This window comes from Lampris incognitus, chromosome 5, assembly GCF_029633865.1.
Source record: "Lampris incognitus isolate fLamInc1 chromosome 5, fLamInc1.hap2, whole genome shotgun sequence".
Classification (NCBI taxonomy): domain Eukaryota; kingdom Metazoa; phylum Chordata; class Actinopteri; order Lampriformes; family Lampridae; genus Lampris; species Lampris incognitus.
The window spans coordinates 69,964,869-69,989,775 of NC_079215.1; the positions used below are offsets into that span (position 1 = coordinate 69,964,869).

Sequence of the window (24,907 nt, forward strand, 5' to 3'; positions counted from 1 at the left end):
ACAGTTACTGACAAATAGTGAAATTTTGCATATTTCAGGTGTCATGGGGTCATGCCTAATTTCAATATCCTGGGTTGTGAATCTGACATTGAAACTCAGTTGTGTGTCATTGTGGGTCTGTACCTGCTGTGTATACCTTGTACATCTTCATATAGATGAGTGATGACACGTTCCTCTTGGTAAACGTTGTGTTCCAATGAACTGACTCAACCTTCTGTGATACATACATACAGTGTGTCTACTACTAGCGATATACATTTACCCTTCTTCCCGGTCTCTTTCTGGGTTAGGGTTAGGGTTAGGGTTAGGCTCAGCTGTCTCTTGTTGATATCCCAACGGAAATGGTTGTTCAGTCCAAAAGTGGTCCCTTAAGCTCCCGTTCTCGGCTCTTGACCAGATCGTTTTGCTGAAAATGTTCAAATTTGGCAATAATGGACTGGGATCGGGTTCCCACGCGGTTACTTGGATACATTCAGGATAGTCTGGTTCATCGATTTCTTTTCTTATTTAGTGACCTCCTCGTGTTCTTGACAGATGATCTGTTCTTCCTCGTGTCCTTGACAGATGATCTGTTCTCTCCTCGTGTTCTTGACAGATGATCTGTTCTCTCCTCGTGTCCTTGACAGATAATCTGTTCTCTCCTTGTGTCCTTGACAGATGATCTGTTCTCTCCTCGTGTTCTTGACAGATGATCTGTTCTCTCCTCGTGTCCTTGACAGATAATCTGTTCTCTCCTCGTGTTCTTGACAGATGATCTGTTCTCTCCTCGTGTTCTTGACAGATGATCTGTTCTCTCCTCGTGTTCTTGACAGATGATCTGTTCTCTCCTCGTGTTCTTGACAGATGATCTGTTCTCTCCTCGTGTTCTTGACAGATGATCTGTTCTCTCCTCGTGTTCTTGACAGATGATCTGTTCTCTCCTCGTGTTCTTGACAGATGATCTGTTCTCTCCTCGTGTCCTTGACAGATGATCTGTTCTCTCCTCGTGTCCTTGACAGATGATCTGTTCTCTCCTCGTGTTCTTGACAGATGATCTGTTCTCTCCTCGTGTCCTTGACAGATGATCTGTTCTCTCCTCGTGTCCTTGACAGATGATCTGTTCCTTCCTCGTGTTCTTGACAGATGATCTGTTCTCTCCTCGTGTTCTTGACAGATGATCTGTTCTCTCCTTGTGGTCTTGACAGATGATCTGTTCTCTCCTCGTGTTCTTGACAGATGATCTGTTCTCTCCTTGTGTCCTTGACAGATGATCTGTTCTCTCCTTGTGTCCTTGACAGATGATCTGTTCTCTCCTCGTGTCCTTGACAGATGATCTGTTCTCTCCTCGTGTTCTTGACAGATGATCTGTTCTCTCCTCGTGTTCTTGACAGATAATCTGTTCTCTCCTCGTGTCCTTGACAGATGATCTGTTCCTTCCTCGTGTTCTTGACAGATGATCTGATCTCTCCTCGTGTTCTTGACAGATGATCTGTTCTCTCCTCGTGTCCTTGACAGATGATCTGTTCTCTCCTCGTGTTTTTGACAGATGATCTGTTCTCTCCTCGTGTCCTTGACAGATGATCTGTTCTCTCCTCGTGTCCTTGACAGATGATCTGTTCCTTCCTCGTGTTCTTGACAGATGATCTGTTCTCTCCTCGTGTTCTTGACAGATGATCTGTTCTCTCCTTGTGGTCTTGACAGATGATCTGTTCTCTCCTTGTGTCCTTGACAGATGATCTGTTCTCTCCTTGTGGTCTTGACAGATGATCTGTTCTCTCCTTGTGTCCTTGACAGATGATCTGTTCTCTCCTTGTTTGTATCCTTGACAGATGATCTGTTCTCTCCTTGTGTCCTTGACAGATGATCTGTTCTCTCCTCGTGTTCTTGACAGATGATCTGTTCTCTCCTCGTGTTCTTGACAGATGATCTGTTCTCTCCTCGTGTTCTTGACAGATGATCTGTTCTCTCCTTGTGTTCTTGACAGATGATCTGTTCTCTCCTCGTGTTCTTGACAGATGATCTGTTCTCTCCTCGTGTTCTTGACAGATGATCTGTTCTCTCCTCGTGTTCTTGACAGATGATCTGTTCTCTCCTCGTGTTCTTGACAGATGATCTGTTCTCTCCTTGTGTCCTTGACAGATGACAACATGCTCAGCTGTTGTTTCTGTTGCTTTGTGTATACATAGTGTGTGATGTTGTCTTCTACAGGCTAACTAACCCTCTGCATCATCATCCATCTACACATGCTGCACGTCGCTTTGTGTATACATAGTGTGTGATGTTGTCTTCTACAGGCTAACTAACCCTCTGCATCATCATCCATCCACACATGCTGCACGTATGAGTGAAAAACAATGTTGTTGTCTTTGTTTTGCTTTTTTGTGCAGGGGTTCTGCTCTTGGCTGACAGCTATCTTCAGAATAAAGTAAGTACCTCCACTACTTTAGTTAGTATTTATATTCTAGTACTTATCATGTGACACACTTACACATTGCAGCCAGTTTTCCCCTTTTTTCTCCCTAATTGTATCCAGCCAGTTACCCCACTCTTCCGAGCTGTCCCGGTCTCTGCTCCACCCCCTTTGCCGATCCAGGGAGGGCTGCAGACTACCACATGCCTCCTCCGATACATGTGGAGTCACCAGCCGCGTCTTTTCACCTGACAGTGAGGAGTTTCACCAGGGGGACGTAGCACGTGGGAGGATCACGCTATTCCCCCCAGTTCCCCCTCCCCCCAAACAGACGCCCCGGTCAACCAGAGGAGGCGCTAGTGCTGCGACCAGGACACATACCCACATCCAGCTTCCCACCTGCAGACACAGCCAGTTGTGTCTGTAGGGACACCCGACCAAGCTGAAGGTAACACGGGGAATCGAACGGGCGATCCCTGTGTTGGTAGGCAACAGAATAGACGACTACGCTACCCGGATGCCCCCGACTCCTGTGTTTTTAAACAAAGAAATCTACTAATGTTTAATCATCACATTATGATATTTACTGGTCAGATTATGGAATTCGCTAGTCACATTATATTTACTAGTCACATTATGATATTTACTGGTCACATTATAATGTTTACTAGTCGCATTGTATTTACTGGTCACATTATAATGTTTACTAGTCACATTGTATTTACTGGTCACATTATAATGTTTATTAGTCACCTTATATTTACTGGTCACATTATAATGTTTATTATTCACATTATATTGACTGCTCACATTATATTGTTTATTAGCCACATTATATTTACTGGTCACGTTATAATGTTTATTAGTCACATTATATTTACTGGTCACAGTATAATGTTTATTAGTCACATATTTACTAGTCACATAATATTTACTGGTCACAGTATAATGTTTATTAGTCACCTTATATTTACTGGTCACATTATAATGTTTATTATTCACATTATATTGACTGCTCACATTATATTGTTTATTAGCCACATTGTATTTACTGGTCACGTTATAATGTTTATTAGTCACATTATATTTACTGGTCAAATTATAATGTTTATTAGTCAAATTATATTTACTGGTCACAGTATAATGTTTATTAGTCACATATTTACTAGTCACATAATATTTACTGGTCACAGTATAATGTTTATTAGTCACATTATATTGACTGCTCACATTATATTGTTTACTAGCCACATTATATTTACTGGTCAAATTATGATGTTTATTAGTCACATTATATTTACTGGTCAAATTATAATGTTTATTAGTCAAATTATATTTACTAGTCACATTATAATGTTTATTAGTCACATTATATTTACTGGTCAAATTATAATGTTTATTAGTCACATATTTACTAGTCACATAATATTTACTGGTCACAGTATAATGTTTATTAGTCACATTATATTTACTGGTCACATTATATTGTTTATTAGCCACATTGTATTTACTGGTCACGTTATAATGTTTATTAGTCACATTATATTTATTGGTCAAATTAAAATGTTTATTAGTCAAATTATATTTACTGGTCACAGTATAATGTTTATTAGTCACATATTTACTAGTCACATAATATTTACTGGTCACAGTATAATGTTTATTAGTCACATTATATTGACTGCTCACATTATATTGTTTATTAGCCACATTATATTTACTGGTCAAATTATAATGTTTATTAGTCACATTATATTTACTGGTCAAATTATAATGTTTATTAGTCACATATTTACTAGTCACATAATATTTACTGGTCACAGTATAATGTTTATTAGTCACATTATATTTACTGGTCAAATTATAATTATTATTAGTCACATTATATTTACTAGTCACATTATAATGTTTATTAGTCACATTATATTTACTGGTCAAATTATAATGTTTATTAGTCACATTATTTTTACTGGTCACATTATAATGTTTATTAGTCACATTATATTTACTGGTCAAATTATAATGTTTATTAGTCACATAATATTTAATGGTCAAATTATAATGTTTATTAGTCAAATTATATTTACTAGTCGCATTATAATGTTTATTAGTCACATTATATTTACTGGTCAAATTATAATGTTTATTAGTCACATATTTACTAGTCACATAATATTTACTGGTCACAGTATAATGTTTATTAGTCGCATTATATTTACTGGTCAAATTATAATTATTATTAGTCACATTATAATGTTTATTAGTCACATTATATTTACTGGTCAAATTATAATGTTTATTAGTCACATTATATTTACTGGTCACATTATAATGTTTATTAGTCACATTATATTTACTGGTCAAATTATAATGTTTATTAGTCACATTATATTTACTAGTCACATTATAATGTTTATTAGTCACATTATATTTACTGGTCACATTATAATTTTTATTAGTCACATTATAATGTTTATTAGTCACATCATATTTACCGGTCACATTATAATGTTTACTGGTCAGATTACAATGTTTAGTAGTCACATTATGGTAGTTACTAGTAACATTATATTTACTAGTCACATTGCAATGTTTACTAGTCACATTATGCCTGGTGTCCCAGTATGTCACTGCATGGTCTATCAACTGGGAGGAAGGTGTTGCTAATTTTCCAAACTGGAAAGGTTGTGCAGGGCTTTTTTTTTCTTTTTTTTTTTTTAGCAACATGTGTAGCAGACATCACTGTGGTAGAAGTTCATGACAGGAGACTCCTGCCTGCTCCTTCAGAGTTCAGATCTGTCATTTTGACTATGTGATGACTTATGTTCAGCTGTGTGTGTGTGTGTGTGTGTGCGTGTGCGTGTGCGTGTGCGTGTATGTTTGTGGGTGGGTGGGTGAGGGGGGGGTTAGTTCATAACCTGACAATAAATATGATGGTGGCTGTAGTAGACTACTAAAGCTGGAGTAGGCAGTTTTTTTTGGTCTTTTTTGTTTGTTTTGTTTTTTGTCATTGGGCAGAAATTCAATAATAACCTTCCAGCATATCGTAAGTGGTCTGAGAGAAACTTGACTTCTGTACCTCTTCTTGTGTCTGTGTTCAGGCTTTAGAAAATCTATCCTGGAATGGAAGCTTTTAGCCAATCACGGGTCATTTCAAAGAGAAGGTGTTACTATTGGCTGTGCTACAAATGCAGATGCGCATGTACGAGATCAATTCATGTCCGCCCTGCCCCGTCGGTCACTTGTGGTTTTAACCCTAAGGCTAAATATCAACAAGACCAACTGCAAATGGTTGCGTCACATGAACAATATTACTGTAACTAAGACATTCGCTGAAAAAAAAAACTTTTTTTACATGGATAGTGTAAAAATGTTATAAAGACATAGAGCGATCATGAGATGTAAACTGTTATCAAGACAGAGCGATCATGAGATGTAAACTGTTGTCAAGATATAGAGCGATAATGAGATGTAACTGTTATCAAGACATAGAGCGATCATGAGATGTAAACTGTTATCAAGACATAGAGCGATCATGAGATGTAAATTGTTATCAAGACATAAAGCGATCATGATATGTAAAATGTTATCAATACATAAAGCGATCATGAGATGTAAACTGTTATCTTGACATTGAGCGATCATGAGATGTAAATTGTTATCTTGACATAGAGCGATCATGAGAGGTAAATTGTTATCAATACATAGAGCGATCATGAGATGTAAACTGTTTTCAAGACAGAGTGATCATGAGATGTAAACTGTTGTCAAGATATAGAGCGATAATGAGATGTAACTGTTATCAAGACATAGAGCGATCATGAGATGTAAACTGTTATCAAGACATAGAGATATCATGAGATTTACACTGTTACCAAGACATAGAGCGATCATGAGATGTAAACTGTTATCAAGACATAGAGTGATCATGAGATGTAAACTGTTATCAAGACATAGAGATATCATGAGATTTACACTGTTACCAAGACATAGAGCGATCATGAGATGTAAACTGTTATCAAGACATAGAGCGATAATGAGATGTAAACTGTTATCAAGACATAGAGCGATCATGAGATGTAAACTGTTATCAAGACATAGAGATATCATGAGATGTAAACTGTTGTCAAGACACAGAGCGATCATGAGATGTAAACTGTTATCAAGACATAAAGCGATAATGAGATGTAAACTGTTATCAAGACATAGAGCGATCATGAGATGTAAACTGTTGTCAAGACATAGAGCGATCATGAGCTGTAAAATGTTATCAATACATAGAGCGATCATGAGATGTAAACTGTTATCTTGACATTGAGCGATCATGAGATGTAAATTGTTATCTTGACATAGAGCGATCATGAGAGGTAAATTGTTATCAATACATAGAGCGATCATGAGATGTAAACTGTTATCAAGACATAGATCGATCATGAGAGGTAAACTGTTATCAAGATATAGAGTGATCATGAGATGTAAACTGTTATCAAGACATAGAGCGATCATGAGAGGTAAACTGTTATCAAGACATAGAGCAATAATGAGATGTAGACTGTTATCAAGACATAGAGCGATCATGAGATGTAAACTGTTATCAATACATAGATCGATCATGAGAGGTAAACTGTTATCAAGACATAGAGCGATCATGAGAGGTAAACTGTTATCAATACATAGAGCGATTATGAGAGGTAAACTGTTACCAAGACGTAGAGCGATCATGAGAGGTAAACTGTTATCAAGACATAGAGCAATCATGAGATGTAAACTGTTATCAATACATAGAGCGATCATGAGAGGTAAACTGTTATCAATACATAGAGTGATCATGAGATGTAAACTGTTATCAAGACAGAGCGATCATGAGATGTAAACTGTTATCAAGACAGAGCGATCATGAGAGGTAAACAGTTTTCAAGACATAAAGCGATAATGAGATGTAAACTGTTATCAAGACATAGATCGATCATGAGAGGTAAACTGTTATCAAGACATAGAGCGATCATGAGATGTAAACTGTTATCAAGACATAGAGCGATCATGAGATGTAAACTGTTATCAAGACATAGAGCGATCGTGAGATGTAAACTGTTATCAAGACAGAGTGATCATGAGATGTAAACTGTTGTCAAGACACAGAGAGATCATGTGAGGTAAACAGTTATCAAGACATAAAGCGATAATGAGATGTAAACTGTTATCAAGACATAGAGCGATCATGAGATGTAAACTGTTGTCAAGACACAGAGCGATAATGAGATGTAAACTGTTATCAAGACATAAAGCGATAATGAGATGTAAACTGTTATCAAGACAGAGCGATTGTGAGATGTAAACTGTTGTCAAGACATAGAGCGATCATGAGATGTAAACTGTTGTCAAGACATAGAGCGATCATGAGCTGTAAAATGTTATCAATACATAGAGCGATCATGAGATGTAAACTGTTATCTTGACATTGAGCGATCATGAGATGTAAATTGTTATCTTGACATAGAGCGATCATGAGAGGTAAATTGTTATCAATACATAGAGCGATCATGAGATGTAAACTGTTATCAAGACATAGATCGATCATGAGAGGTAAACTGTTATCAAGACATAGAGTGATCATGAGATGTAAACTGTTATCAAGACATAGAGCGATCATGAGAGGTAAACTGTTATCAAGACATAGAGCAATAATGAGATGTAAACTGTTATCAAGACATAGAGCGATCATGAGATGTAAACTGTTATCAATACATAGATCGATCGTGAGAGGTAAACTGTTATCAAGACATAGAGCGATCATGAGAGGTAAACTGTTATCAATACATAGAGCGATTATGAGAGGTAAACTGTTACCAAGACGTAGAGCGATCATGAGAGGTAAACTGTTATCAAGACATAGAGCAATCATGAGATGTAAACTGTTATCAATACATAGAGCGATCATGAGAGGTAAACTGTTATCAATACATAGAGTGATCATGAGATGTAAACTGTTATCAAGACAGAGCGATCATGAGATGTAAACTGTTATCAAGACAGAGCGATCATGAGAGGTAAACAGTTTTCAAGACATAAAGCGATAATGAGATGTAAACTGTTATCAAGACATAGATCGATCATGAGAGGTAAACTGTTATCAAGACATAGAGCGATCATGAGATGTAAACTGTTATCAAGACATAGAGCGATCATGAGATGTAAACTGTTATCAAGACATAGAGCGATCGTGAGATGTAAACTGTTATCAAGACAGAGTGATCATGAGATGTAAACTGTTGTCAAGACACAGAGAGATCATGTGAGGTAAACAGTTATCAAGACATAAAGCGATAATGAGATGTAAACTGTTATCAAGACATAGAGCGATCATGAGATGTAAACTGTTGTCAAGACACAGAGCGATAATGAGATGTAAACTGTTATCAAGACATAAAGCGATAATGAGATGTAAACTGTTATCAAGACAGAGCGATTGTGAGATGTAAACTGTTGTCAAGACATAGAGCGATCATGAGATGTAAACTGTTGTCAAGACATAGAGCGATCATGAGATGTAAAATGTTATCAATACATAAAGCGATCATGAGATGTAAACTGTTATCTTGACATTGAGCGATCATGAGATGTAAATTGTTATCTTGACATAGAGCGATCATGAGAGGTAAATTGTTATCAATACATAGAGCGATCATGAGATGTAAACTGTTATCTTGACATAGAGTTGTCATGAGATGTAAACTGTTATCAAGACATAAAGCGATAATGAGATGTAAACTGTTACCAAGACGTAGAGCGATAGTGAGATGTAAACTGTTATCAAGACATAGAGCGATCATGAGATGTAAACTGTTATCAAGACAGAGCGATCATGAGAGGTAAACAGTTATCAATACATAGAGTGATCATGAGATGTAAACTGTTATCAAGACATAGAGCGATCATGACAGGTAAACTGTTATCAAGACATAGAGCGATCATGAGATGTAAACTGTTATCAAGACATAGAGCGATAATGAGATGTAAACTGTTATCAAGACATAGAGATATCATGAGATGTAAACTGTTGTCAAGACACAGAGCGATCATGAGATGTAAACTGTTATCAAGACATAAAGCGATAATGAGATGTAAACTGTTATCAAGACATAGAGCGATCATGAGATGTAAACTGTTGTCAAGACATAGAGCGATCATGAGATGTAAAATGTTATCAATACATAGAGCGATCATGAGATGTAAACTGTTATCTTGACATTGAGCGATCATGAGATGTAAATTGTTATCTTGACATAGAGCGATCATGAGAGGTAAATTGTTATCAATACATAGAGCGATCATGAGATGTAAACTGTTATCAAGACATAGATCGATCATGAGAGGTAAACTGTTATCAATACATAGAGTGATCATGAGATGTAAACTGTTATCAAGACATAGAGCGATCATGAGAGGTAAACTGTTATCAAGACATAGAGCAATAATGAGATGTAAACTGTTATCAAGACATAGAGCGATCATGAGATGTAAACTGTTATCAATACATAGATCGATCATGAGAGGTAAACTGTTATCAAGACATAGAGCGATCATGAGAGGTAAACTGTTATCAATACATAGAGCGATTATGAGAGGTAAACTGTTACCGAGACGTAGAGCGATCATGAGAGGTAAACTGTTATCAAGACATAGAGCAATCATGAGATGTAAACTGTTATCAATACATAGAGCGATCATGAGAGGTAAACTGTTATCAATACATAGAGTGATCATGAGATGTAAACTGTTATCAAGACAGAGCGATCATGAGATGTAAACTGTTATCAAGACAGAGCGATCATGAGAGGTAAACAGTTTTCAAGACATAAAGCGATAATGAGATGTAAACTGTTATCAAGACATAGATCGATCATGAGAGGTAAACTGTTATCAAGACATAGAGCGATCATGAGATGTAAACTGTTATCAAGACATAGAGCGATAATGAGATGTAAACTGTTATCAAGACATAGAGCGATCGTGAGATGTAAACTGTTATCAAGACAGAGTGATCATGAGATGTAAACTGTTGTCAAGACACAGAGAGATCATGTGAGGTAAACAGTTATCAAGACATAAAGCGATAATGAGATGTAAACTGTTATCAAGACATAGAGCGATCATGAGATGTAAACTGTTGTCAAGACACAGAGCGATAATGAGATGTAAACTGTTATCAAGACATAAAGCGATAATGAGATGTAAACTGTTATCAAGACAGAGCGATTGTGAGATGTAAACTGTTGTCAAGACATAGAGCGATCATGAGATGTAAACTGTTGTCAAGACATAGAGCGATCATGAGATGTAAAATGTTATCAATACATAAAGCGATCATGAGATGTAAACTGTTATCTTGACATTGAGCGATCATGAGGTGTAAATTGTTATCTTGACATAGAGCGATCATGAGAGGTAAATTGTTATCAATACATAGAGCGATCATGAGATGTAAACTGTTATCTTGACATAGAGTTGTCATGAGATGTAAACTGTTATCAAGACATAAAGCGATAATGAGATGTAAACTGTTACCAAGACGTAGAGCGATAGTGAGATGTAAACTGTTATCAAGACATAGAGCGATCATGAGATGTAAACTGTTATCAAGACAGAGCGATCATGAGAGGTAAACAGTTTTCAAGACATAAAGCGATAATGAGATGTAAACTGTTATCAAGACATAGATCGATCATGAGAGGTAAACTGTTATCAAGACATAGAGCGATCATGAGATGTAAACTGTTATCAAGACATAGAGCGATCATGAGATGTAAACTGTTATCAAGACATAGAGCGATCGTGAGATGTAAACTGTTATCAAGACAGAGTGATCATGAGATGTAAACTGTTGTCAAGACACAGAGAGATCATGTGAGGTAAACAGTTATCAAGACATAAAGCGATAATGAGATGTAAACTGTTATCAAGACATAGAGCGATCATGAGATGTAAACTGTTGTCAAGACACAGAGCGATAATGAGATGTAAACTGTTATCAAGACATAGAGCGATCATGAGATGTAAACTGTTATCAAGACAGAGCGATCATGAGAGGTAAACAGTTTTCAAGACATAAAGCGATAATGAGATGTAAACTGTTATCAAGACATAGATCGATCATGAGAGGTAAACTGTTATCAAGACATAGAGCGATCATGAGATGTAAACTGTTATCAAGACATAGAGCGATCATGAGATGTAAACTGTTATCTTGACATAGAGTTGTCATGAGATGTAAACTGTTATCAAGACATAAAGCGATAATGAGATGTAAACTGTTACCAAGACGTAGAGCGATAGTGAGATGTAAACTGTTATCAAGACATAGAGCGATCATGAGATGTAAACTGTTATCAAGACAGAGCGATCATGAGAGGTAAACAGTTTTCAAGACATAAAGCGATAATGAGATGTAAACTGTTATCAAGACATAGATCGATCATGAGAGGTAAACTGTTATCAAGACATAGAGCGATCATGAGATGTAAACTGTTATCAAGACATAGAGCGATCATGAGATGTAAACTGTTATCAAGACATAGAGCGATCGTGAGATGTAAACTGTTATCAAGACAGAGTGATCATGAGATGTAAACTGTTGTCAAGACACAGAGAGATCATGTGAGGTAAACAGTTATCAAGACATAAAGCGATAATGAGATGTAAACTGTTATCAAGACATAGAGCGATCATGAGATGTAAACTGTTGTCAAGACACAGAGCGATAATGAGATGTAAACTGTTATCAAGACATAAAGCGATAATGAGATGTAAACTGTTATCAAGACAGAGCGATTGTGAGATGTAAACTGTTGTCAAGACATAGAGCGATCATGAGATGTAAACTGTTGTCAAGACATAGAGCGATCATGAGATGTAAAATGTTATCAATACATAAAGCGATCATGAGATGTAAACTGTTATCTTGACATTGAGCGATCATGAGATGTAAATTGTTATCTTGACATAGAGCGATCATGAGAGGTAAATTGTTATCAATACATAGAGCGATCATGAGATGTAAACTGTTATCTTGACATAGAGTTGTCATGAGATGTAAACTGTTATCAAGACATAAAGCGATAATGAGATGTAAACTGTTACCAAGACGTAGAGCGATAGTGAGATGTAAACTGTTATCTTGACATAGAGCGATCATGAGATGTAAACTGTTATCAAGACAGAGCGATCATGAGAGGTAAACAGTTATCAAGACAGAGCGATCATGAGAGGTAAACAGTTATCAATACATAGAGTGATCATGAGATGTAAACTGTTATCAAGACATAGAGCGATCATGACAGGTAAACTGTTATCAAGACATAGAGCGATCATGAGATGTAAACTGTTATCAAGACATAGAGCGATCATGAGATGTAAACTGTTATCAAGACATAGAGCGATCATGAGAGGTAAACTGTTACCAAGACATAGAGCGGTCATGAGATGTAAACTCTTATCAAGACATAGATCGATCATGAGAGGTAAACTGTTATCAATACATAGAGCGATCATGAGATGTAAACTGTTATCAAGACAGAGCGATCATGAGAGGTAAACAGTTATCAAGACAGAGCGATCATGAGAGGTAAACAGTTATCAATACATAGAGTGATCATGAGATGTAAACTGTTATCAAGACATAGAGCGGTCATGAGATGTAAACTCTTATCAAGACATAGATCGATCATGAGAGGTAAACTGTTATCAATACATAGAGCGATCATGAGATGTAAACTGTTATCAAGACAGAGCGATCATGAGAGGTAAACAGTTATCAAGACAGAGCGATCATGAGAGGTAAACAGTTATCAATACATAGAGTGATCATGAGATGTAAACTGTTACCAAGACATAGAGCGATCATGACAGGTAAACTTATCAAGACATAGAGTTGTCATGAGATGTAAACTGTTATCAAGACATAAAGCGATAATGAGATGTAAACTGTTACCAAGACGTAGAGCGATCATGAGATGTAAACTGTTATCAAGACATAGAGCGATCATGAGATGTAAACTGTTATCAAGACATAGAGCGATCATGAGATGTAAACTATTATCAAGACATAGAGCGATCATGAGATGTAAACTGTTATCAAGACAGCGTGATCATGAGACGTGGGCTGTTAACCAGTTGTTTGGCTTTAAATGAGCCATAGACCATGAATGAGCAGCATTCTGGTCCTCGTTTTTTTCTGACAATGTGTTTGTGCATCTTCCTCTTTTAGGGATGAGGAGATTAGGGAGAAATGTGGAGAAGACGCTGTCCACTACCTGTCTTTCCAGCGCCACATCATTGGGTTACTGGTGGTGGTGGGAGTTCTCTCAGTGGGAATTGTCCTCCCAGTAAACTTCTCAGGAGACCTGCTGGGTAAGTTTCCCAGTTGCTGATTCAGCAAATACATTTCACTTTTAACACTCTGAAAGTCTGCTTGCCTTCGTTTATTTCTCCTATCTGTTATTTTAGTAAGAATTATCAATAAAAATGGATTGCTAAACCAAGGAGCGTCAGGTCCCCCTTCTAAAGAAGGTAAATGGTGGTTCAGTTTTCATGTGGCTCCTGTTCACCCTGACTAGAGAAACACCTCATAGATGTGATGTATTATAAGTGTAGATATGTGACATGGTAGATGTGTTGATGTATGGTAAAGTGACTACAGAGGTATTTGGGTTTCGGACTAGAAAATGTTTCCAGCCAATTTCATGGATGATGTATCAAGGACATCTTGACTTTAGTCAAGTCATTTTCATTTGTATAGCCCAATATCACAAATTACAAATGTGTCTCAGGGGGCAATACAGCAACACAACATTCTGTCCTTAGACCCTCACATCAGATAAGGAACAACTCCCGAAAAACCTTTAACAGGGAGAAACAACAGGAAGAAACCTCAGGGAGAGCAACAGAGGAGGATCTCTTCCGCAAGACGCACAACGTGACATAATGTTGTGTTTACACAATTTACACAATACAACATTGAAAGAGGAAAATCAGATAGTCAAGTCATATTAATTCAGGAATCAGGAAAACTTTGTCATTTCACCTCACGTACTTTTGCACATGAAGTGAAACGAAATGCCGTTTCCCCCAGCCCACATCAGCATTCATAATGTACATTAAAAACAACCAATGATGACCAAAGTGCCTAGCAACATCAGTAATGAATAAACAGTGTTGACAGAAGGAACTCGGTGAATAGTTCAGAGAAGGTTGAATCAGAGTCTACCTCCTTTGATTTTTCTTACCTGGATTATTCAGCATGCATCAAGACACAATACCCAAATACACAAGATGGAAACAGTACGACACATCAGAAATAGTCCTCAAAACCTTTGACCATAACCCAACCAGGGGTAGTTCTCATACACAGATATTTTATTTCACAGTCTGGGTTAAAGTGAAGTAAGAAAGTCCACACTCTACTATATTGTTGTAAGCAGGGGTGGCTAACCATGTGCCATGGAGAGCCACGTGTATACAGGTTCATTCCAGCCGGACTCCACACCAGGTGATTCCACTGACCAGCAACCCTTCAACCAAAGAGGATGAATGTAGCACATGTTAGTCACCGCTGACCTTGGTAATTCTCATACACAAAGCTCTCCATGGCACATGTTAGCCACCCCTGACCTCAGTAATTCTCATGCAAATGGCTCTCCATGGCACATGTTAGCCACCCCTGACCTCAATAATTCTCATGCAAATGGCTCTCCATGGCACATGTTAGCCACTGCTGACCTCAGTAATTCTCATACACATAGCTCTCCATGGCACATGGTTAGCCACCCCTGACTTTGGTAATTCTCAAGGCAGTCCAAAGGTATACCATGATCAGTGGTGTCAAAAGTTGCGCTAATATCAAGCAACAGTAGTGCTGATGCAGAATTGGAATCCAAAGCAAGCAAAAGGGCATTCACCACTTTTGTGAGTGCAGTTTCAGTGGAATGACATCCAAAGCAGTTGAATCAAGTGCAACTGGACTTGGTACATATCCGTGAAGACGTTTCACCTCTCATCCAAGAGGCTTCCTCAGTTCGTGCCTTTCTGACTAGACAAAGCTAGTCTGACTGGCTGGTGATGAGACTCAGAATTTATCCTCTAGGAGTCGTTGTCAGAGCTATAGATGTCCATGGCTCTTTGTGTCCCGATGTTTAGATGTTAACCAACGTCCGAAAGAGCCACTCATATCTATGGCTCTGTTAGCGACGGACGTTGGTAAACATCTAAACATCAGAACACAAAGAGTCATGGACATCTATAGCTCTGACAACGACTCCTAGAGGATAAATTCTGAGTCTCATCAGCAGCCAGTCAGACTAGCTTGGTCTAGTCAGAAAGGCACGAACTGAGGAAGCCTCTTGGATGAGAGGCAAAACGTCTTCACGGATATATACCAAGTCCAGTTGCACTTGATTCAACTCCTTTGCATAACCATGACCTGGATGAATGAGAACATTCACAGACAGTGGAATGACAGGCTTTAAATACAGATTTACATGGTTCAAGTTCAACTTGTCATATGTACTTATCTAGAATATAATGAAATTCTTGTGCTCTGGCTCTCTGCCTTAACACAAGGGACACAAGGACAAAAGACACTAGGACACCATCCCAAAAACAAAAAAATATAGACAATGTACACAATGAATTCATACATTATTATTATTATTAATAATAATAATAATATATCAATCTTATATAGTGTTTTTCTAACACTCAAAGTGGCTTTACAATAAACGGCAGTGAAACAAGGCAACAAACAAACATAACACAACATACAGGGGTGGATGGGAAGGAGGGCTACGAGAGGGAGAAGCAGCCACACATGACGCCAGCAGTATTCTCCCACTTAGACACATACAAAAGGGCAAGAAAAACACAAAACAACAGCCCTGTGGACATTGCTTTTGTGTAGGGGTTTACTGCCATAGCCTATTCCTTTCCCGAGGTATCTATGAGGCAGTGGCACTATTTAACCCATAGCTGGGGGCTGGTTCGTGGGCATCAGGGAATATGCACACACTGGAGAGCCTGCGTACCGCACATCTAGGTCAACAATGATTTCTTTTGTCTTCTTGACATTTAGAGAGAGGTTGTTATCATGGCACCATATGGATAAATCTTCCACTTCCTTCCTATAGGCCCTCTCATCATTATCACTTATTAGTCCAATCACTGTGGTGTCATCTGCGAATTTAATGATGCTGTTGTTGTCATATTTGGCAACACAGTTGTGTGTAATAAGTCTGTACAATAGGGCGTAAGAACTTATGTGAATGAGTGTCTTTTACCTATTCTCACATTCTGGGGCCTGCCTGTCAGGAAATCAAACAGCCAATTGCAGATAGAGTTGCCCAGACCAAGACCTCTGAGTTTCAACACCAATTTAGATGGTTATTATTGTATTAAAAGCAGAACTGTAATCAATAAACAACATTCTGACATAGGTATTTTTCTTTTCCAGGTGTACTAAAGCAGTATGCAGAGCAAGTGAGATAGCATCATCTACAGATCTATTGGAGCAGTAGGCAAGGGTAGCAGGAATGTTACATTTTATATATGATGTAACCAATCTTTCCAGGCACTTCATAATAACAGAGGTCAAAGCAACAGGTCAGTCATCATTAAGGCAAGAGACAGGTGTTTTCCCAGGTACAGGCACAATGGTGGTTTTCTTAAAACACAGTGGAACCAAGCACAGTGACAGGAACAGGTTAAAAATTTCAGTAAAAACCTGAGATAGCTGAGTGTAATGTGCCTTGAGGACAGCAGAAGGGATGCCGTCTGGGCCAGCAGCTTTATCAGCCTTCATCCTTTTAAAAATTTTACTCATATAAGCCTCTGTCACCTGTAGATCGACTTCATCAGGTGGGCACTGTGCTGCTGTCACTGGGCCCAAGTTGTGAGCTTCAAAGTGGGCATAAAAGTTGTTGAGCTCCTCCGAGAGAGAGGCAGAGGTGTTGATAGCCACGCTGGGTTTAGATTCATAGTCTGTAATCACCTGCAGCCCCCTCTACATGCACCGCAATTCACAGCCACTATAGTCATTTTCTAGTTTGTCCCTATATTGTCTTTTTGTGGCGTTGATGGCACTCCTTCGGTCATACCTGGATTTTTTTGTGCCATTCCTTGTCCCCTGATTTAAAAGCAGTGGTATGCTCCCTCAACCTCAGGCGAATGTTTATGTAAATCCAGGACTTCTGGTTGGGGTAGGAGCCAATAGTCCATACTGGGATACAGTTATCCACAACCGAATCTAACACAGCCGGTGACTGATTCAGCATACCCACCCAAACTCAAGGCTGAATCCTTTAAGATTGACCAGTCTGTTGAGTCAAAACATCCCTGAAGGTTAGATTTGTGTTCTGCAGTCCAGCACTGTAATGTCCTCACAGTGGGCTGCACACACTTCACTTTCTGCTTGTAGGCAGGAAGCAAAAGTACTGACAGGTGGTCAAATTTCCCAAAGTGAGGTCGTGGGATAGACCTGTAAGGTGCCTTGATCGTGGCGTAACAATGGTCAAGAGTCTTAGTACTATATTATTACTTCGGGTTGGATAGGTGACATGCTGGTATTTATTAGCACAGAGGTTACAGTGGTTAAAATTCCTGCCACAATTGAAATGGCCTCAGGGTGCACATTGTCTTGCCGGCTAATGGCTCCATACAGTTCATCCAGCACCTCTGCAGTAGTAGCTTGTGGCAGTATCTAGGCAGCAGTTAACAACACACAGGGAATTCTCTTGGGAGATAGAATGGTCTGCACCTTGTTTTTAGTTGTTCCAACATTGGCTAACAGGACTGAGAGACTATTTCCATGTTGGATCACCATGAACTGCTAACAGAGAAGCATACACACCTCCCTTTACCTTGCCAGTAGTTGTCATGGAACAGTCCATGCAGTGCACAGAAAAGCTCTCTGGTTTTATGTCTTTATGCATGCTCAATAATCATGGTAAGGAAATCAAAGAAAGTTGGATCTGTTCCTGTGGACACAATATCTACTGAGAGAAATGTTTCATCACTCATCCAAGTGACCTCTTCAGTCTCAACTGACTGCAGGTATCCCCACCTTTATAAACAGAACAGTTGCGTAACATCCAAAACTAGCTGTTGGTTTCATATGCAAATTACCATAACCATTAACTAGAATTATAGTGGCCATGTGTACTATTAACAGAGGTTTGGGGAATAGTTGCAATCACAACACTGTAGGGTGGCAACAGACATACTCTTAGGCCCCCCCCTCGGTTCAATGGATGGTCGTTCCCTCTTCACATAGATGGCCGTTCTTTGACTCCCCATCAAGGATGTGCACATCCTCATCCTTGAAAGAGTGGCCACTAGCCTGTAGATGTTGTAGACTGTTGAGTCCTGGTCTGTAGAGGGTGTAGACTGTGGAGTCCTGACCTGTAGATGGTGTAGACTGTGGAGTCCTGGCCTGTAGATGGTGTAGACTGTGGAGTCCTGGCCTGATGTGTTACCGCTCCTGTGTTGTGCCATCCTCTTGGCCAGCGTGTGTTTGGTTTCCCCAATGTACAAGTCATGGCAACCCTCCTGGCACTTAACAGTGTACGCTATGTTGCTCTGTTTGTGCCAGGGGACCCAATCCTTGGGGTGGACCAATTTCTGGCACAGCATATTTTAGGGTTTAAAAGCAACTGAGACATGATGTTTGGAACATATGTGTCTCACCTTTTGGTTCCAAACATCATGCCTCAGTTGCTTTCAGACCTCAAAAAACATGTCATAGCCTCACTAGGGTGCCACCTTGTTAATCTCTCCTCCGGCAGCTCTGTCTGTGGCTATTATTCCTTGATGGTACATCTTTGTTTTGGGTAATCTCTCTCAGCAAGTCCTGTGGCTTCCAGCTGTTGGGAACGTATAATCTTATGTTCAGTAAAGTCTGGCGATCATAGGTAATTGTGCAAGACATGTTTTGTGAAACCAAAGCGACGTACAACATGAAAACAAAAACAAAGCGAGAGTAGCTTGTAGAGAGTCATCGTAGTACGGTGCCATCTCATCATGTGATTGTTGTTGGAAAGATAGGTCGAAAGTTGATCAGCTTCAACTCTTTCCAAAATTGTGGAAATGAAAGGCAGGTTGGAGATGTGTCTATAATAATTGAGAACCCCCAGATCAAGAGGTATTTTTTTAATTGAGGTTTAATCATGGCAGGTTTAGAACTAGTAGCAACACTGCCTGAGGTAAGAGATGCATTTATAATATTGAGTATCAGTGGACCCAGGAATCACCAAAGTTCTTTGAAAAGTTTAGCAGGGTGGGGGTCAAGAAGGCAAGTTGTAGGTTTGGCTGTGCATGTGTTGTCATTCCCTCTCATAGAAGAGGGGGCCAGACAGAAAGAATTGATGTCGACTCTGCTTTCTGACCTCAGGCTGATTCCTCTGGGTAGCATTGGTCTCTACATAGATGATGCAGCATTGCTCTAGCAGTTGTGCGAGCTATGGGCTGTAGCCCCAGATAGACAAGGGGCCTCAGGCTGATTCATCTGGGTAGCATTGGTCCCTACATAGATGATGCAGCATTGCTGTAGCAGTTGTGAGCTATGAGCTCCAGCCCCAGATATATAGACAAGGCTCTCAGCTCATGGCTCATGTAGCATGAATGCTAGAGGCTTATTTTAAGCTGTCATAGGAATGCAGTCTTAAAGACCGAGCACAATGAAAATCATGTCTTCTGAACTCAATTTATTTTAACAGTTTTGTTAATGTAAAGTTACCCAAAATATTAAGACTGCTGTTGTTGTTGTAAAAATATGACTTATACCCCATGAGAAACTCTCCTAATCGTCAGCATAACTAAACTGTTTCAGAAAACCAATCAGCTTCTGGTAATAAATTACATCATCTAATGCCCTGATTTGATTGGACAGTCAATTAATTGTCATCATCTGTTTGTCAGATTGTGTGTTTTACAGTAGAAGTCAACTTGCTTAGAATTGGCTGTGTTTAGAGAGGGGGTGCTGAAACAGTTACAACAAACCAAACAATGCTTCCAAAGATGAAAAAATGACTCATAACATTAATATTGCACAATAAAACCTGTCTGATGGAAACAAATCACAGGACTGGATCTTTAATTCTTCGTGTGAACTGAAACTCTGCTAGTCTGTGTACAGTTACTAATGAAAGGAATCATTCTCTGTTCTTCTTAATGGGTCTGGTATGAGGACCCTCACAGTGTTCTTCTTGGTAGCTCTGGTATGAGGACCCTCACAGTGTTCTTCTTGATAGGTCTGATATGAGGACCCTCACAGTGTAGGGGTTAGGGAGAATTAGCTTGACTTCAGATGAACCACCCTGCTTTAGTTTTTCTACATGTGTCTTGTACGTTTGACTGGTTGGTTTCAGTACTGCGTGGTGCCCTGTGTGTATGTGATGTATGATGTGTGTTGGTCTGTGACCGTTAAGAAAGGTAAAACTTTAAAGAGGACATCATCATCAGCATATCTGGTTTCTTTAAACTGATGCATGTGGACGTGACAGGGGTGAAATGCCACTCCACTCATTTCTCTGAAAGAGAGAACTGCATCCATGTTGTTTCCTATTGACCACTCAGATCTGCTCCGTTTTTCCACCAGAAAACAACGCCTACAGCTTTGGACGAACTACAATCGCCAACCTAAAGTCTGGGTGAGTCTACAGCAGAGATGGCAAGACCAGGTTCCGAGAGTAAATGTACTAACCGTGTGTTTGCTCAACCAGTGGATTATAATCCACACCACTCTTCAGCTAGGTAGAGGAATGAACTCAACTGATTTACCACATGGGTTAGGGAAATACACGGTAAGGACTTTCACTTTCTGGGCCTGGTTTTGCCACCTCTGACCTACAGTCAGGTTTCTTCTGTGTGTGGGTTTTCATCACAGTATTAGCATTTATCTTTCAGTGAAAACAAAAATGGTTGGATTGTTGTTAATAAATCCAGTTTATTTAAAGTTACAATGGAATGGGGGACTCATTACTTTTGAATGGATCACAAACAGCAGTCACCTTACCAACACCTACACAAGAGACACAGTTATACTCACAAATGATCTTTAGGATTGTAATATAAATTAGTTTTTTTTTCTTCCAGGACAAATCTGTTGTGGCTTCACACAACTTTTGCCTTCATGTACCTCCTGCTGACGGTGTATAGTATGAGACGACACACATCCAAGATGCACTACAAGGAGGATGACCTGGTGAGATTTTAACCAACTAATTAAACACACACTGAAATGATACATGTCTTTTTCATCCATGTAGACAGGTAAGCATGCCCTAAAGTAGCGCTATCTGACATCAGAAATCCATGTTAGCTCATAATTTAAACAAATACTGAGAGCTTTGAAATGAATTCTGCTTCAGCTGCAACCCAAAACCAAACAATGGATGAACAGCAGGGATTCAGGCTGCTCTAACCCTAACCCTAACCCGAACCCTAACTTTAACACTAACCCTAACCCGAACCCTAACACTAACACTTACCCTAACACTAACCCTAACTCTAACCTTAACTCTAACCCAAACCCTCACCCAAAACCAAACAATGGATAAACAGCAGGGATTCAGGCTGCTCTAACCCTAACCTTAACTCTAACCCGAACCCTAACTCTAACACTTACCCTAAATCCTAACCCTAACCCTAACTCTAACCCTAACCCAAATCCTAACTCTAACCCGAACCCAAAACCAAACAATGGATAAACAGGAGGGATTCAGCCTGCTCTAACCCTAACCCTGACACTAACCCTAACCCTGAACCCTAACTCTAACCCTAACCCAAAACCAAACAATGGATGAACAGCAGAGATTCAGGCTGCTCTAACCTTAACCCTAACACTAACTCTAACCTGAACCCGAACCCTAGCACTAACCCTAACCCTAAACCTAACAGTAACACTTACCCTAACCCTAATTCTAACCCTAATCCTAATCCTAACTCTAACCCGCACCCAAAACCAAACAATGGATAAACAGCAGGGATTCAGGCTGCTCTAACCCTAAACCTAACACTAGCCTTAACCCTAACACTAACCCTAACTCTAATCCTAACCCTAACCCAGCTTTAGTTAAGACTTGTTTCTTAAAGAGTTGAACCTTCACCCCACATTAACACCACACCTTTACACTTTTATTCTAAAAGATGATGTGAACTTTTCCAACAGTGTGTACACTGTGCATGTTGTTTACCTGACCATGGAGAAAGGTCCTAGTATTAAATCATTAAACTCCATTTTTGTTTAATGTTTTTTCAAAAGTGTAAAATTCACAAAACAATTTCCAGCACTACTTCTACACTAGGCAATATGAAATTCACCAGTAACATGAACTTTGTTCAAATCACATTTTCTGACAGAAGATATCAGTTTATCAATCTGTCAGTAAGAACATTCAACACCAAATCTGTTTTCTCTTTCAGGTAAAACGCACTTTATTTATTAACGGGATTTCCAAATACGCTGAGGAAAGCCACATCAAGCAGCACTTTGAGTAAGTTCCTCTGTGTTTTTTACTTCTGGTTCTCTGAATCTTACCTCAAAACCCAACACTTAGCATGTACCACCACACTGCCAGTTTTTATGGTCCAAGTCAGGGGTTGGCAACCTGTGACAGCCATGCTCACGGTGGCATGCAAGGCCATTAACACGGGCATGCATAGCAATTCAATAAAAAACATTTTTAATATACTTTTTTTGATAAAAAACATTTTTAATGTAACATATAGCCTAATTGTGCTTGGTCAGCAGACCCCTCCATTACCACCCCTGCTGTAACCAGAGTGCAATGCCAGAGCCCTTGAGTCTTAGAGAAAACAGTTTATATACAATTACAAATGCACCTAGAAATTAATGGCATTTCTGAAAAGTTCCAGTCTGGTTTCAGATCACGTCACAGCACTGAAACAGTCCTTTTAAGAGTTTTTTAATGATCTTCTTTTAACTATGGACTCTGGGAACTCTGCTGTTCTCGTGCTTTTGGACCTGACTGCTGCCCTCGACACGGTTAACCATAATATTCTTGTATCACGCCTTGAGCTGTGTGTAGGCATTAAAGGCACTGCCCTAGAATGGTTCAAGTCTTATCTGTCAAATACAAGCTTTTACTGTGCATATAGACCACTTCTCTTCAGCTGCGGCCCCACTTAATTGTGGGGTCCCCCAAGGCTCCATTTTGGGCCCCATTCTCTTCTCATTGTATATGCTGCCCTTGGGGTCCATTTAAAAAAAAACATAATACATCTTTTCATTGTTTGCTGATGATTTGTAAATCTGTCTGCCTATAAAATCAAAGAGCACGGTCCGCGGTGGCGTAGCGGTCTAAGCATCGGCTCTGTGTCGATGCAGTTGCCCACTGGGGACTGGGGTTCGCGCCCCGGTCTCGTCAGATCCGACTATGGCCGGACTCGACGAAGCAGCGATCATTAGCAACGCTGTCTTCGGGAGGGGGGCGGAGTCGGCTTGTGTTCGTCACGTGAATGCGTCTCTGTGTGTGTCGGAAAAACAGTGGTTCGGCTTGGAGTCGCCTTGTCACGAAAGTGGCGAGGCGGTCTCCTTCGAGACTGCCGGCCGGAGAGATGCAGTTGGCGAACGCATACAGTGCGAGGGTGGGTGTTTGAATTAAAATAGGGATCGATTGGCCACTAAATTGGGAGAAAAAAGGGAAAAATCAGAAATAAATTTATAAATAAAAAAAAAATAAATAAATAAAAAAAAATAAAATCAAAGAGCAGAGATTCTATACAGGCTTTGCTGAGTTATTTAAAGAATGTCAAAACACGGATTGAGTTAAACTTGCTGAAACTAAATCAAAATAAGACTGAAATTAGTGTACATGGATAACCTGATCTTCTGGATGGTTATGATAGTGCTCTTGGCCCTTTAGCTTCCTACAGTCACTCTTCTGTTAGGAATCTTGGGGTGATGTTTGACAGCTCTTTTAACTTTGACAAACAAATAAGCTCAGTAGTCAAAATAAGTTTTTTTCAATTATGACTTCTGGGAAAAGTAAAGGCCTATCTCCCTCCAAATGATCTTGAAAGGATAATTCATGCATTTATTACCTTTTGTTTGGGTTATTGTTGTTCATTGTATGTTGGTGTAGCTCAGTCGTCGCTTCGTCGCCTGCAGCTTGTACAAAATACAGTTGCTCGCCTGCTGACAGTAAAGAAATTATGTGATCACATGATGCCTGTACTGGCCTCCCTTCATTGGCTTCCTGTCTGTTTTAGGATCCAGTTTAAGATTTTATTACTTGTTTTTAAGTCTTTAAATGGGCTGGCACAATCTTATTTATCTGAGCTAATATATCATCATACACCAGCCAGAGCACTCAGGTCAACAAACCAGATGCTCTTACATGTTCCCAGATCCAGGCTTAAGAACAGGGGTGACAGAGCCTTTGCAGTTGCTTCCCCTGATCTCTGGAACAACTTACCAGTACACACAAGAACTGCTCAGACCCTAGAGGCTTT

General features: G+C 39.2%; 1 protein-coding gene across 1 annotated transcript in view; it reads left to right on the forward strand.

Moving 5' to 3' along the window:
• The window catches only part of LOC130112684 (CSC1-like protein 2), a 157,437-nt gene that overhangs the window by 56,448 nt on the left and 76,082 nt on the right, over positions 1-24,907 (forward strand). Inside the window, exons 6-10 of the mRNA XM_056280146.1 lie at positions 2,367-2,404; positions 13,653-13,795; positions 21,030-21,081; positions 21,527-21,635; positions 22,856-22,926. Of these exons, the coding sequence (XP_056136121.1) occupies positions 2,367-2,404; positions 13,653-13,795; positions 21,030-21,081; positions 21,527-21,635; positions 22,856-22,926 (413 nt within the window). The remainder of the gene's footprint in view (positions 1-2,366; positions 2,405-13,652; positions 13,796-21,029; positions 21,082-21,526; positions 21,636-22,855; positions 22,927-24,907) is intronic.